Genomic DNA, 17,141 nt, shown 5'->3' on the forward strand with positions numbered 1-17,141 from the left:
TGTGTGTGTGTGTGTGTGTGTGTGTGTGTGTGTGTATATATGTTTTTTTTTTTTTGCTTGTTTGTTTTAATGTATGATCAGGTAAGTGCCGTGGACGAAAGGTAATAGATGGTATGATATAAAAAAAAAGTACACTTTGTAAAACGCTGCCCTTTCTGCATTCTTAGGAACTTAGACAATTAGTTTACACATTTTCACATACATTTTCAGGTCTCTCTTGTAAATGAGTCCTCGAGGCTCAATGGGATTTACCTGTATAAATAAAGGTTGATTGATAGTAGCAAGTAGGTGCTGCTCATGAAGTCTACTCCATTCAGTAATTATCAGCATGTCTGAGCACTTAAAAGCAGAAGTTTTGGCAGTTTGCTGGTCGGGGGTATTTAGGTGTTAAAACATAATATCAAAGAGGAAAGACATCAGATGCAGTCTTTTAGAGGCAATTGTTGCTGCCCATCAATCTGGGAATGGTTTTAAGGACATTTCCAAACAATTTGGAGTCTATCGATCTACAATTAGAGAGAATACAAATGAAAATCTTTAATGACTTTTGCCAGACTGGATGTCTCTGCCGGTTCTCTCTGAGTTCAAACCCTGGAATGCTCAGATGAATTTGGAACAGTGAGGCTCATTTTATACACAACTGGCCTTTCATTTCATGACAGTTAGGGAATAAAACTGAACATGAATGGTCTGTTTCAAAATGTTGCTGAGTGAAATACCATGTTTTTAAATAAAGGTCTAGCATTATTGATGCCTACAAAGTTGCTTCATATAGTACCTAAAGGCATTAGGAATAATTTATTTTAGACACATGGGTTTACAGAACATAGACTTGGCTATAATGTGCAGGATGACATGTGGCAAGCCCAAAATCAGCATATCTGCACAAATATCTCATACCTGCTGTCAAGAACAGTGGTTAGAGGACAAGAGTCTGGGTTTGTTTTGCAGTCACAGGACCGGGGCAACTTGCAGTAATTTTAGTAGAGTGTGAGCTCCTCTGGTCACAGAAGTTTTTTAGTACCTAATGTGAAGCCAACACCCAAGGCTTAGTTTAATACAACACTACAATGATACAAGCACGGCACAAATCTGTAACACTGTGGCTAAACACCAAATGAAAATGGTTCAGTTTAAGTACAACCCAACCCAACTGAACTTGGACATTATTACTGCTATCAAATCATTTTTTTGTACTTGTTTGCACACACATTTTGGATAATTAAATAGTTTAAATTGTCTTGCTTTGTTGTTCATTTAAGGTGGTGTTTTATTCATCTTATTTTAAGGCATAAGGATCAACTTTTTGTTGTTGCTGTTGTTGTGATCTGATTTCAATCACATTAAGTTTGACTTTTTAATCATAACTGTATAAAACATAAAAATTAACAGTTTTTTTTGTTGTTGTTGTTGTTAAACTTAAACAAGCCAGACCTCAAATCATCAATTTCTTCACTGTGTTTTGCCATAACATTTAGGGCCTTCAATCTCCAAAGATTTAATTGGAGTAATTTAATCCATGTTTTCCATGACTACGCAGCAAAACAAAATGTTTTTGTTCACATTTTGAAAAAAGGCAGCAGAAGCAGAGGTCAGCACAGTAGTAACTCTTTTCACGATTTCCATCAAAGCTGTGTATGTTTCAGCACAAACATTTAGCATTCTCACAACCAGCAATTAGCATATGATTCAGCGTTTTGATTGGAAGCCTTGTTGTGCGTGCAGTGTTTGCTCAGCGAGTGGAGCCACACTACATTAGCATTAATGAATGTTATGGCCTCCCATCAGCTTGACAGGTCTATTCTTTAGATCTGTTTTAATTGTAATTAAGTCCTGATTAACAAGCCGGGGGGATGTTTCATTCTCTGTTCAGGAATATGGCATAATACACTATGAAGGCAATCGGGGAGTTGTCATTTTATTTGTTAATGAGGCTCAGCCATGTGTCAAAACAAACTTAACTTATTGTCTCTTTGGAGGCCTTTGTTAAGCTCACTTTCTCATGTGGGCTTTTGTGGATGCAATAAATGCTTACCCTTTGTTTGTCCATGAACAAAACAAGGTTTAACACTAGTGTAGATCTCAACAGACTTGTTTATCGTATCTCTTCCTCTCTCATTACAGTGAATTCTACTTAAAGGCATTAAATGGTCTCAATGAGTTATAAAAGCCCCCCCAAAAATTGTTGTCTTGACACAGTACTGTGGTTGAACATCGGATTAAAGCTAAAAGTGGAGAGTTGAGACTGCATCAATTAGTGCACCTGAAAGTAGTCAGTTTTGTAATGTAGGTGTATCATTTTAGAGTTTTAGATTAGCTTCATATTAAATATTGTGTGTGGGTTTTTTTTTTTTGTGCATGTGAGTTTTTCTTGCCTTGCAATGTCTCAGTGAACATTATGACCTGGCCAACAAGTCCCAAGTGTTTCATTGAGTAATATCAGGAATGACTGTTCCCACATTCATTCTGCAGCATGAATGGAGGTCATAAACAGTCAGAAAGGACTTTCCTCAGTGACAAAACACAGAGTCCTTCAGAAAGTGGTGTCCCCCCACCAGAGACCAGACTTTAGCATTACGGATTTAGTAAGGGAAAACATGGGGAGATGGAAGTAATGGGCTTCATATATCTCAATAAACTCGATACTGTGCAAAGGAGAAATTGGTGATATCCACTTAAAATGCCTTATTTTTAAAATTGAAAATGCAGTGAGGGAAAAAGGTGAAGAAAAATGGGTTTAATGTACCCAAAAAAGACATACCATGGGTTATTTTTGGCTCACCTAGTTAGTCCTAAAAAGAACGAGACTCGGAGATTTGGTATTCTGCAGCCATTCTTTAATGTGCAGCATCTTTGTTCTTGCTTAGTATGAAGAAACCTTTAGGATAAAATATCTAAAAGTTCTGTTTTTTATCTCATATTATCATCAGCACTGCTCCGCTTGTCGAGTTTGGTCGTTTCATTGCATGACAGACTGTGATGATTTGTTTTATAAATCTGCCTAGCGGTGGGAATTCTCACATTATCTTATACAAATAATGTGAGTTTTTTTAAAGCAATATCCTGAAACACTGTTTTATTAATGTGTCAGCTAATGGATCACTGAACATGGCTCTGATCCATTTGGTAGAATTTTCTTATTTTGATTTTTGCCCGCTGACTTAATTCACCCTTCCAGACGTTTGGGTGTCATTTCACATTTATTAGCCCTCAGCCGATCTCTGTCATTTCCACACAAACTGGGATAAAGAACCGAGGCAGGATATTCTCATGAAACCTTTGTGCTTATGTTCAGTTATTTTTTATTTTTTTTATTATCTTGTATTCTTAGACTGTTATGAAGCTTCAGGCATTTTGACATCTGAATTTAAAATTACTGCAGACTTCCTTCACAATCAATATTCAGTGGTCCCTCACTTATCGCGGGGGTTACCTTCCAGACACCCCTGCGAAAGATGAAAATCTGCAAAGTAGGGACGTTGTATTTATTTTTGTGTTTGCCAGTATATTTATTTTAAGGCTTTATAAATCCTTCCCACACTCGTGCAATGTTCTTAACAATGTTCTAAACTCCCTTAATGCTCTAAAAGAGCACAGCGAAATAGAGCAGACAGTCTGATGCTACAGTTACTGAGCCAATCCCAGGGTCAGACTGGCCATCGGGAGCACCGGGACATTTCCCGGTGACCTGGCCCGCTCAGTGATCGCCGAAGGGGACTAAAGGCTTGGTTCAGGTTGCCATAACTTATTTAAAATAAACAATCCTTGCCACTCATGTGGCTCACTCAGGTATAAGACAGACCCCCTCACCCCATCCTTTCTGTTTTTGAGTCTGTCTGTCACAGCAGAGACACACTCTGCTCTTCTGTGACAGACAACCTCAGAAAGAGAAAGGAGGGAGGTGGTGGTGGTGGTGGGGGGGGGGGGGCTTTTTTATACCTGGGTGGAACCATGCTCAGCCATCCTTTTTTTTTTTAGCTGAGTCACTCTTATTTTTCCACCTAAGCATTGTTTCTGATGTTCTACATTTGTTCATCTGATCTGTTCATCCCTGCTCCCTGAGCAGTAGCAATGGGGAAAGACAGATTCTCTGCTGTTACAGACAGACTCAGAAAGAGAAAGGAAGGGTGGGGGTGGGGTATTTTTCCCCCATAGCCAATCATGTGTCGTGTACAATCTTATGTTGAAAACCCACAAAAGAGTGAGTCAGCGAAAGTCCAAGATAAAATAAGGTAGAACTTTATTGATCCCACAGGAAATTGTTGTGCCAGAGTTTCAATACAAAGGAACATACACAAGGAATCACACAAGATGTAAAAAAAAAAACAGAATTAAAAAAACACAAAGTATCGAGGGACTACTGTAAACCCTGAAGAATATTATTTAGTTTGATTCCTTTTTGTAATCTTTCATTATTGCTTTTTGATCTGAACTACACTGATATTCACCTGCTTTTACCCTTACTTGTTTTATTTTATTTTTGTTGTTGTTGTTGATTTCTGTATTTTAAAACAAGCTTCTCATTCTTACTACTTGAAGTACTTTTTTATGGAAGAAAGTAGACACCTTTAAACAATGACAACAAAACAGATCATAACCTGAGAAAGAGCCAGGGAACTCTGACCGTGCTGGACTTTCCCTCCCAAAAACCACCAAAACTGAAGAACTGTCATGCAATAAGCTCTGGGAAAACTGTGAAAAAGTTTGTCACATCTTTGGCAACAACAGATCACTGTGTCGTCAGCATATGTGCAAGTGTTTATGCATCATTTCTCCTGGAAAGTGTCATGCTGGCTGGTGGGTGGAGGCTGGTTCTGGGTGGGTTGCGGTTAAGCCCTTGAGGTCTCCAGGGTTATGCTGCCTCTGCTCTTCGTCAGCTTCTCCTCTCACTCTTGGCTCTCAGAAATGGTGACAGAGGGGTAGACTGGCTAAGATGTGCCAGAGTGGCTATTAGCCGCTTGTCTCTCGGCTCCTCCGAGAGCATGAAGGCCTCATTAGCTCGGTGAGCTCAGCTGTCCTCTGGTACTAAAGTCATCGCCACAGTTCAGCTGTGTGTGCAGATGAGCATGACCATACACCGCACGCTCTTAAGGAACTGTCTATCCCACAATATTAGTCGAGATTTTTTTAAGGAACAAAAACCAGTATATTTCAGACTGTCAAGATATAGTTTTAATAAATTAATATCTGATTTTACCTCAGAATAAGGAGAAATTGCCTATTTTAATATTAAAATAATATTTATCATCATTGTGATAAAATTGAAGATATCGTCCTTACACTAATTTAAAAATGAGTAAGTAAAATATTTTATTAAATTCACAAGTTGGACATTTGCTATTGTTTTTTAGGTCTGCTCAATTGAACCTGTTTAAAGTATCTATAAATTTGACTAGTAAATTGTTTGTAGTAACTCTGGAGTTCTACCTTTTCATAGAATACGTGTAATTGGAAAGAGAAAGCTGGTAAGTTAATTAACATCTTTATATGGTATTACTTCAACAAGAGAAAATCATCAAAGTTCCCATTTTACCCCCCTGCATGAATTGTCATGAGCGTTCTGCTTTATAGTTTAAAAAATAATCTGTATTTAAAACCAAATGGATATTTTGTTCAGTTATCTCTAAGATTAATGAAATTCAACTAGGATAAAAGAAAATAAAGCATGACCTATCACAAATTGTACTTGTACCTAAGCTGTTTACCTGGTGATTAACAAATACATTTTACTGTAGAATTTTATAAAGTAACAATAGCATCCTATAATCAGTAATATTAAAAAATAAAATAAAAAAACACTAATTTTGTAAGGACAAGCTAGGTGTTTGCCATATTTAGTCATTTTCTTGTTTATAGTGTGTTAGTTGATGATTATTTTATAACATAATTTGTTGTTAACATTATTAGATGTGAATAAAATGTAAAATGTGAACATAGAAGCGTCTCTTTTAAAGCCTTATTCAATGAGAAATTTAATTAATTAGACTATTAGAGTTGAACACACACAGTTTCCTGACACTTGAACATTTCCTAATAACAAGGAAGTCCAGTAAACAACCAAATGATTAAAATTAATATTAAAACTGACTTTATTTATTGGAGGCAATGTGTTCAACATAATGGTACTTCCTACAGTTATTTAACAGTCAACAATGGTGTACCACACGGCTCAGTCTTAGGTCCCACTCTCTTTACAATCTACATAGGTAATGTAGGTCCCTGATGCATCCTTACATTTTTATGCTGGTGATACAGTTGTTTATTGTTGAGCTAAAACAGTTGCTAAGGTTTTCCAGCTTTTGCAATCTGCTTTCAACATTATCCAGGCAGGTTTGTTCTGGCTCAAATTTGGCCTAAACACAGACAAAACTAAAGGGATGCTTTTTTCAAACAGGAAGCTGGTCCCAGCAGTTTTTGCTTTGATTTTATCCTCGATTGGTGCCCCTATTGAATTTGTTGATTCCTACAAATATTTGGGTATCATGGTTGATTCGCATCTCTCTTTTAAGCTCCATGTGGAAACTGAAAGTTAAACAGGGTTTCTTTTTCAGAAACAGATCCTGTCTAACTCTGAATGCTAGGAAATGCCTTGTAACTGCAACTTTCCTTCCCTCCATTGACTACGGTGACATTATTTACATGAATGCTTCTACAAGAACCCTGCAGATGTTGGATGCTGTCTATCATGGTGCGCTAAAATTCATAACTGGCTGTAACTACCGTACCCACCATTACACCCTGTATTCACTGGTTAACTGGACATCATTAACTTCACGCAGACTCTCTCAATGGTACATTTTCATCTTTAAATAACTTCTTGGTCTGCTGCCTTCATACATCTCCTCCTTCATGTCTCTGCGTGAGTGCAGCTACAGCGTGCGCTCTCAGGACATTATTACCTGCAGTGTTCCCTCAGTGCGGACTGAACTAGGCAAAAGGGCCTTCTCCTACTCCGCTCCTGTTTCCTGGAATATCTTGCAAAAAGATTTGAAGATCTCGAACTTGACCTCTCTAAGTTGCTTAAACATCTGTTAAGTTCCTGGCAAAAAACAATGCAGAAATGTTCCTGATTTTACTTTTTTACACCACCTTATAATCTAGCTGTTTTTTTTACATTTTCTTTTAAATACCATTTTATTTTCACAAAAAATTCTCAATTTGTACGCATCCTTTATGATAGTCTATTATTGTCTTTGTTATCCACTATTGTCATCACTCTTTGTTAAAATCAGGTGTCTCTTGTAAATGAGTCCCCGGGGCTCAATGGGATTAACCTGTATAAATAAAGGTTGAATGAATGTTGGTCAGATGTTTAGGTGAAATTAAACAAGTTAATGTGACAGTGTTTGTGTTTTCCAGGTGAACGAGGAGACTGTGGAGCGGCTGGTGGTCCAGTACCCCCATATTGTGTTCAGCACCGTGATGCAGGACTGCAAGAGAACCCTGGAGAGAGCTTATCAAATGGGTTGGAGCCCCAACACATCGAACTCTTCGTAGCTGCTGTTGGGTCGCACTCATTAGTAGTTTTACAGACACACATGCCGTGTGTGCGGCTCGGTCATTGCTGATTCTCATTTACTGTTCAAACATGCATGTAAACCCATCACTACACAGAAACAAAAGTCCAGGTCCGGTTTTGGGTCAATCTAGATTAGTTTGGCGTTTTCTAATTAAACCTGATAGGTCAGCTTTGAGCAGAGTGTTGAGTTTTCAACATATGTAAAGTTTCAACATATATCATTTGTGCTGTAAGTCAAAATTAAAACCATATAGCCTGATTTCTATCAAGTTTTCTCCATCGTTGTGGTTGTGAATTCAGCATATGAAAGAGGAGAGGATTGGCTGGTTTTAAATATAAATCTATAAACAAAAGGTGCAATTCAACATGCTGTTTGACCAGACTTTACTTTTTAATAGAATAGAAAATGTTTCTTTATCCAAATGAATCTTTGTGTCACCAGCGAGTTGTTTTTTTTCTGATCTGCTCCGCTCAACTGCTGCATAAAGACTGCACAAGAAAATAATCAGAGACATGGAGAGAATATTGAAGCCACCGGACTGCTGCAGTTCACAGGTCAGCTTGTAGTTTAAGGGCTTCACACCTCACTTCACACATTTTAAGGCTTGTTTTATTTTGTTTTTTAGTTCACTATTTCCCCTCTTGTCTATCGAGTACAGTGTTAAAGGTATTTGTGGACCTGCAGACTGGATGTTGGCAAGTTTTTTTTTTTTTTTGTGAAGGCCACGCACAGGTCTCTACTCCGAAGTGGTCAAGTTTATAACACAGAAAATTGTGTATTACTTTAAACTCAATGTTTTCACTGGAAATTCAGATTTTCAGCTGTTTTTTGAGCTTTTGTAACGTGAAACTTCATGTGACTACATCACCATGCATAAATCTGTTGTTGACATATTTTCATCGTTACCTTGTTTTGGATCAGTGCTTGAAATAGAAGCTGTTTTACCCCTAATTCCATCGTCATATTAGATTATTAACTACAAAATTTACGGGAAGGATATAGATAATACATTAAAAGGTTATTAGTTAAAATTTGATTAGAAACGTTCTTGACTAAAGAAGTTTATCATAAGTGAGTATATGAAAGTATTTAGCCTTGTACTGGTTTGGAGCATAAACATGTAACATTATTAGCTGTGTTGTATTGAAATGAACAGTTTAGTTTTTTAAGCCATTTTTATAGTGACCACGGTTCTGTAGCCTCACACGTGGCTCGGTTTATCCTAAAGTTCGGATCAGTTGTGCTGAAAATAGTCATTAATGCACATTTAATTCAGAGAAGCAAATTGGAAGTCTGATTTTCTTTCTTTTTATATATATATATATTCTTAGAATATAAGTTCTGTTCATATTCAGACGCTGTTGTTTTCGGTATGCACAGTTCGGTGACAAACGTTTTGGGAGCTATTGTCTGGCTTCAGAAGGACAAGGTGGATACTTTTTTTGACCAGTGTAGATTCTAAAAGTTTTGCTACCAAGATGCTACACAGAAAGATGCAGAGACTTGTATTTGGCTTCAGTGGTGCAAGATGTATATTAAGTTGAAGTTTGTGGGTGAAAGTTCATCATCGTTCAGTTCTGGAGAACTCGAGCGGAGTGCAGTTTAAAATGCAAACAACCAGGGGGTGGTTTCTGTGACGTGAACCAGCTCTGGACTCATCCTCCACTGAGTAGAAGTAAAAACTTTGATAGCATACAGGAATTTCAGACAATTAAAACACTCATTTGACCCCTGTCAGGATTTATAGATGTTTCCTGGAGGAAGGTTTCTCCTTCACCCTGGTTTTTTTTTTTTTTATCTTTCTGTCTTTTTGTAATCCCTGTAGGCACTTTCTTCTCTGCTAGATGTTGACACATTTGATTCCTGATTTGCTAAGGCAACCGCAAATGACTGAATTTACATAATGATGAATAAAAACACTACAACTTCAAGCTTTATTTCCTTTTTCTTTTTGTATTTGTGCAGCTAAGGCAAAAGAAGAACATTTTGTTTGACAGTAGAATACTTCTCTGCTTTTCCTGTATCATCTGTGAACCTATTTTTTCCCCCAACAGCATTTAAAGAGGTTTAGATACACTAATTTCTTTTTAACTTGTGGAACGGAACACACAGAGGGACGTAATTTGATCTTAGATTGCGCCTGTATTTCGAGATAAAATGCACATAAGAATGTCAGCATGATTTTCATCAGTCAAATGTTTGGGCCGTTTGCCTTTTTCCTTCAAAATAAAGATGTTTTCCACAGATCCCACTGCATTTATAATGCTTTTCTACTGAGCGCAGTGACACAAAGCCAACCTGAAGTCCATTATGAGACGCCTTCAAAGTCAGAACTATTTACGATCGCAGGAGTTTCACATCTGAGAGACAAAGTGAGGGGATATCAGCTCGATGCCCAGCAAGGCAGCAAAGGCCTCAAAGAGCTAACAAGCTGTCACTCAGTATGTCCCTTAGTGTTTGGCAGCATTGTCCCTTTCAAGTGCCTGTTTCATTGTTCAATGTGTTTCTGTTGTTTCATGCCTGACGATCAAACGTGGGCTTTTAAAACATGATCCAAGAGTTGTTTTCTACCAGATTGTTTCATAGTTGTCGACACGGTTTTTGTCGAGTTGAAGCTGAACTCGTTAAAAAAAAAAGAGAAGGCACACACGTCTTTATAATCTATAATTAAAACTTGCTGTATGTTTGTAAGACCTGCGGTGCTGATTTTTTTTTTACCCAAATTCTTCTGTTTAATTCAATAAATGTTGCAGATAAAATGAAAACATTTTCAATTCAGTTTATTTATATAGTGCCAAGTCATACCAGAAGTCATCGCATGGCACTGAACAGAAACATTTATATACGTATATATAAAAAGTAAGTTAACATTATTTATCTGAGGAGCAGACTGCTTTGAGTTTAACTTGGTCACACGCTCTCATCCTGAGCAAGCATGAAGGCGACAGTGGAAAGGAAAAACTCCCTCATGAGGAAGAAACCTCCAGCAGACCAGGCTCAGGACAAGCGGCCATCTGCTTCGACCGGCTGGGTTTGAGAGGAACAGATACACAATGGCAGGTCGAGAATCACATGTTAAGATATAAATAATATCAAATGAAAACTATTCACATGTATCAACAAAAAAGGTTGAATCATGTCATCTGGACTTCGTTTTTTTGTATTCAACCTTTTTTGTTGTTATATACCTGGATGACTGAGAAAACAAACTTTGTATTCACATGTATGCGTTTGTAACTATTCATTTTTTAAAATGAGGTAAATTTGGCCTCCAGTAGTCTAAGTCTATAGCAGCATAACAAGCCAACCCTAACTATAGGATTTACCAAAAAGGAAAGTCTTCAGTCCAGTCTTAAAACTGGACAATGTGTCAGCCTCACAGACAGACTGGAAGTTGGTTCCACAAGAGAGGAGCCTGATAACTGAAAGATCTTCCTCTCATTCTGCTTTTGGAAACTCTAGGAACCACAAGTAAACCTGTAGTCTGACAGTGAAGTGCTCTGTTAGGAAAATATGGGACGATAAGATCTGTAATATAAGATGGAGCTAGGTTGTTGAGAGCTTTGTAGGTTAGAAGTAAGATTTTGAATTCAAATCTGAATTAGACAGGGAGCCAATTAGAGAGAAACTAAAACTTTAGAGATATGATCTCTCCTACTAACTCCAGTTAAGACTCTGGCAGCAGCATTTTGGATCAACTGAATACTTTTTAAAGTTTTTGGACACCCAGACAATAAACCATTGCAATAGTCCAGCCTAGACGTAAAATCATGAAGCAGTTTCTGCATCATTTTTAGACAAGATGTTTCTAATTTTAGCGATATTGCGTAGGTGGAAAAACGGTTCTGCTAACGTTTTTAATGTGGGGGATAAAAGACGACATTTATTATTTTCTGTCTTAACATCAAAAATTAACAGGCTCAATTGTTTCAGTCAAATTTAAAACTCAATAAAGTTGTTCGTTTTAAGATAGTCCAGTTCTTTTTGCACATTCCCTTAATCTTATTTGAGAAAAAAATCTTACAACTTGTGTATATTTGTTGATTTATTGATCTGTTGTCAGCTTATAGAAATTTACCAGATGTTTGCCATATTATTCCCCAACATCTTTTACTGTTCAAGAAAACTCTGTTGTGCCAAAGGGAGGGAGAAAAAACACATTACAGATGCTTGAAATGTAGCAGACTGTGATAAGTTCAAATGTTCCAGATTTTCCCAGAACAAAGTTGTCAAAAAAAATACATTAGAATGGAAAAAAGTTATATTTGATGGGTGAAAAAAAATCCATGTTTTGGGCATTTTATCTTCATAAATAGATTATAATCGAGAAACTGGTGTGGGAAAAGGAAATGGTTTATTAGTATAATAACATTCTCTGACCAAAGCTAAACTGTATTATGTGAATCCTGCTGCAGTTAATTTGTCATCTGCTCATGTGATCTTAGATCTGCAGTGATGTTTGGACCCAGTCGGGCTTTTTTTCAGAAACTCACTGCACTGGTCTCTAAACTTTGCACACGTTCATTAGCTTTGTAACTTTTGTGCTGGTAGATGTTGTTCTATTCTTTTCATGTCACTTGATATTATGTAGGCAAAGCATGTGCAAAAGAGAACCAAATTAAATTTTTCCATTGATTAGAACACTATCCTCAGGTAAAGCACCTTTTCTCCAACATAAATAACATTAGTTGTTAAATGAAGAGACATTACCCCAAAGAAATTGTCCAATTTTTTTCTGCACTTGTTACAAACCTTCTGATTGTTCGACGGACAAAGTATTTCAATATCTTTGCTACATATGAGCTAACCCCCCCTCACTCCACTTTCATTTCTCTCCTGAGTAAATTATGCAACTTGCTGAATTTTACTACCACCAATTAGCGCCTTTGCAAATGTGAAGGTACGCCAGCAATTCTCTTGCTGATTGAGGTGGATTCAAGTTGCTCACAGTCCTCGGACTTCTGCAATATTCATCAAGGTGGTGGGACGCATTCGGCTGGCGCTCGGATGAGAGACTGCCCTCCGGGAAGGAAAAAGGAGAGAGCAGACCACTCCAGAATAGCTTATGAAGACCAGTAATTAAAGCTGGTAAATATTCATGTGGTCATTACATTTTTAATGAGGTGCTGATAAGAGTTGACGCTGACCATACAGGACATTTGTCATGTTGGACCTGCAAGGACATTAGTCTTCCCAAGAAATTAGTATTTTTCTAGACCTAATCATAGCTGACATTGACAGATGTCCTAGACTGAAAAGGCAGAAGAGTGTTTGAACTTCCTCACAAGAATTGATGCATTGCATCAGGTCATAACGAATGCAGTCTATTTTCCATAATCGATGTGCTGACAAGAACTAAATATATAGTGTTGTCTTTACAAAATACTTGAGAGCTTAACGTGGACATTTGAGTGAACAGAGGTTGTGTTTATAGTGGTGTTAAGCAGTTTTTGTCTATTTTAATGATGATTTAATACAGTGAAACTTCCTATTCCTCCTTAGAAAATCTTTTGTGTCTTGACATCGCATGGCATAACTTCAAATATTTTGCTCTAAGACATGGTTGATCTTGTAGAATTCTCCTTCCTTGTGCTTAAATGATCTCTGCTGAAGATTTCCTTCGTCCTGTTCATTTTGCACTAGATCAGCTTTATTCTTGGCACCACCCTGCATTCCCTCAGCTTCACCCCTGCCCTCCCCAAACCCAGATTCTTCCTTCCTCTTGGAAATGATGTCAATCATGTGTCTGCAGTGTTCCAAAACCTTCAATATGTATCAGCAGATAAAAGGAAAGTATTTCCTGTCCATCATCATATAGTGTTCTCACCCCATCCCCAGTGGAACAACGCTATATTATTCTTGTCAAGATACCTGTGGTATTCTGTCAGTCTGTTGACTGTTGTTTATTCTGCAGTCGAGGAAAAAGGCATATTGTTGAATAGGGATGATCTTAATGGGTTGACATTGTAACTTACACTGGCTTTGAGCTGCAAGTTTAGGCTCAACGTTGGTGTTCATTACCCCAGAGGAGCCTCCAGCTCAGGCCCCAAGGAGACCAACAGGGAGCACCAGAGAGTGCTTAAATTACTTTGGCTCTTCTACTTATATTCGACAGCTGAAGTCAGTTAATGGAGGACAAATTTTTCCCTCCCAGTCCCTGAATCTGGAAATTGAACTATAACATGATAGACCTGGCAGTCTTCAGTTTGATATATGAAGATTTGTGAGATTGAATTCACCTGTAATGGTTGGCCTCTCACCAGGGGCTAGAACCAAACTGGCTCGCTCATCTAGTCTTTGTGAAGATAAAAACGAAATGAGAACAGTTAATCCAAGAAGTTTTGACACTTTCTCAGTAGGCTCGTCCCTGCCGCCTAGGGAGAATATCAACCAATGAGGACCCTTAAAAAAGTGAGGCACACAGACCGTGCGTGTCTGCAAAGATAATGAAGTCAGTGTGATTCCCTACGTCGCGTAGCTCTGTAGATGTTGTCTCTCTGTCTTTCAAGCTCAAGTTAATTGCGGTGTTTAGGCAGAGCTCAGTCTAGCTTCTAAACGGCAAAGGTTAATTAGCAACAGAAGGATCTCCACACAAGATATGTTGACATTTACATTTCTTTCCTGGCTAAAACAAGAAAGAAGCCCATTTGGTTGGCATTGGGATGGGACAGGGGGAGAAAAATTATTCCTCGACAAACATCCTCATTTCTATGCAAGCCTTGGCGTTGATATGCAGATTTGGCAGTTGGATGACATTTAAAAGTAGTTAATTGTGCAAATCTTTGTTTTAGACTGGAAAGGTCGTGGATAGTGAGAGTCTTTCATCATGAACTAACCCCCCCTCCACGTTCCTTGCTCAGCACAGCTGCAGATTGGGGAGGGAGGTTTGTTGGTTTCTTCGCTGACCGCCTTATAGTTGCTCACCACTTTTCAAGGTGGTTCATGAATATTTATATGCACAAACTGTTTGGAAAATGAAAATTAATCTTCAGCTCAATGGGAGATGACTCGGCTATCTGTTTCCACTGGGGGGGAAAAAAAAAAAGATATTCTTGTTCGAAATGAGAATGCCTCGTTTTATTTTATCCTCACATTCCTGAATGCCCGTATATCAAATTAGGCATGTTTTTCTTGATTAGAGAATTTTTTTAAACTTTAATATGGAGCCTTTCCACTCACAGCAGAACCAAACAATTCAGAAATATTTATTTTATAACATTTGTTTGAGATAATTTTGCAATCACAATTGTTCGTATGCACTTGCAGAGGAAACGGTTGTCCCTGAAAGCTGTATGATAATAGTAAATAGGTTTATTACATGTAATGTTTTGTTCATATTTTGAGCATTACCATCTAACGGGTAACAGTGGTGAGAAAGCACAATAAATTGAAGATACAGCAGGTGCACAGATTGGAAATTTTACACCTGGTTTCACCTGAATAGCACAAATGGATCCATAATTGCTCCATTTCATCACTTCCCCTCACTAGATGACATTAAAGGGAGCTCTTTGAGAGAAGCGAGTAAAGATGAATACATCCAACTGGGGACTTGAACAAAGCTCATTTCTGATCATGTTGGTATCTGTTTGCTTTTCACCGTAAAAAGACTTGCTTTTGATTTAACTACCATTAGGGTATCTTTAAAAATTCTCAAGTCTTATTTGCTCGCGAGAAAAAAAAAAGCGGAGCGTGTTTCATCAATGCCTGATTTACCGACCCTTCTTTGTTTTCTCCTTGAGGCACAATTTCATTTCCTCCCCAGGGCGGATTTCATCAATTAAAACAGTTCAGTCCTGTTCTGAAGCTACAGATGGCCAGCGTCAGACCTCACCAGAATCTGGGTCTCCCAGCCAACTGCTCTGACATGTCAGATATGCTGGTATGCCTCGTCAATCCCCACCCCTCTGCTGTAACAAAGGTTGAGCCGACTCCCCTCTTGAGCGTCAGGCCCGAGCGGCTCGGGGAGATGTGAGGCGTGACGGAGCCCCAGTCTCAAGGCCAAGAGTTCACCCACGACCCCCACCTTTCATAGCACCCCTCTTTTTTTTTTGTATTTTCCACCCTTCTCCTCCTAAAACTGAGTGTCCATATAATCCTTCAGTTCCATCTCTCACCACTCAAACTCTAATCAACACCCGCTCTGCTCCCCACATGTCTCACGCACAAATTTCCATAATTTCCAGCACTTTCCATCCCTAAATTTCACACTCACATACTCACTACTAGCCACCTCTTTGCTCCTCACTGTCCCAAACCGCACCCCCCTTCCATCTGCTTTTTAGGAGGGGTGTGTATTTTACGCCCCAGTGGCTGGACAGGCCCTGGGTCGTTTCCCAAGGTGAGGGGCTGGAGGTTGGGCAGAAACCAGTGGTGTGGAATGATGTCAGAGCCATGTCTGGGATTTGTGTGTTTGTGCATGTCCAGTGTCACTACATACGGATGTGTCTGCGTACTTTATATACAATATGTGAGTGTATATAGCTTGAGCTCCTTCTCGAAGGCCAGCTGTACAAATGCTGCTCCGAAATGAGAGAGGTGTTGAATTAACGAGCCCGCGCTGCTCCGTACACTGACCTGGCAACAATGAGGCCGAGACACATTACAATGCTTCTTTATGGGTTATGTTCTGAAATTACTAGACCAAAGGGACTAATGTGGTGGTGTGTGGAAAACCTGATGAAATGACCAGCGCATGGCCAGCTGAGAGGAATGGGAGTTCTGTGTTTTGAATAAACTAAAGTGAAGTGTACTTCCACAGGATGTGGGCGAGGGAACATTCCTTTCTGCGCTCTTTAGATTGAGGTTGTGGATCTTTTTCTGAGCCAGAATGTCCTGCCTTGTCTGCTCTTTGCCTACAAAAATAGGCTTCTTATTAACAAAAAAATATTTATATCTTTTCTTACTCAGGCTAGTCTGACTGAGGTGCCAGGCTATATTTCAGAAATGCCACACTTTGCCCACAACCACACATTTCCACCTCTGCAAGCCAGAGTTTTACTCACTGAGCTTTTCCACTTAACCAGTCAGGTGTTAATCGCCTTGAATGGAGATGCTTCCTTAAAAAGTTACTTGGGAATGTGTTGGTTTATTCTTTGGCTCTGCTTTTATGTTTTGAGCTTAGGAATGTGAAAAAGCTGCTGTTTTTTTAGCTGCTCTCAGTTTCTGATTAAAACTCTATCTTTTTTAATAGTAGCATAATTCCAATTCATTAAAACAATGATAATAGAAATAACAGTAAGCCATCTGGGCATGAGCACCAGATGCTATATAATGGTAAGATTTAGTAGAAAACAACACAAAGCTTGAATTTTACTATTGAACTTTGTGACCTCATTTTTTAAGAACAATTTTTAAAGCTTTTTTTCTAGTTTGGTGTGAGAGTAGACTTAAAACGAAGTGTCGCAGTTAAAAGTGCAAATTGACAGTACCGTAATTAGTAAGATGTGTTTAGTTCTTAAAAGGGGGAAGATTAGAAGACGGTGGCATTTGGTAAAATACAAACTGAAAAGAATGATGGAAGTGATCCTTTAGTAATACAAAAAACTAAGAGAGTCTGACTATAAACTATCCCTACTTTGAAATATCCTGATGCATGCTCAATAATCCAGGTAGAAAAAT

General features: G+C 38.4%; 1 protein-coding gene across 1 annotated transcript in view; it reads left to right on the plus strand.

The window, feature by feature from the left end:
- The window catches only part of fbxl17 (F-box and leucine-rich repeat protein 17), a 258,417-nt gene extending 250,920 nt beyond the window's left edge, over positions 1–7,497 (plus strand). The window contains exon 12 of the mRNA XM_037680052.1: positions 7,360–7,497. Within this exon, the coding sequence (XP_037535980.1) occupies positions 7,360–7,497 (138 nt within the window). The remainder of the gene's footprint in view (positions 1–7,359) is intronic.
- Positions 7,498–17,141: the final 9,644 nt, after the last annotated feature.

Source organism: Nematolebias whitei, chromosome 8, assembly GCF_014905685.2.
Source record: "Nematolebias whitei isolate Nwh7 chromosome 8, NemWhi1, whole genome shotgun sequence".
Classification (NCBI taxonomy): Eukaryota; Metazoa; Chordata; class Actinopteri; order Cyprinodontiformes; family Rivulidae; genus Nematolebias; species Nematolebias whitei.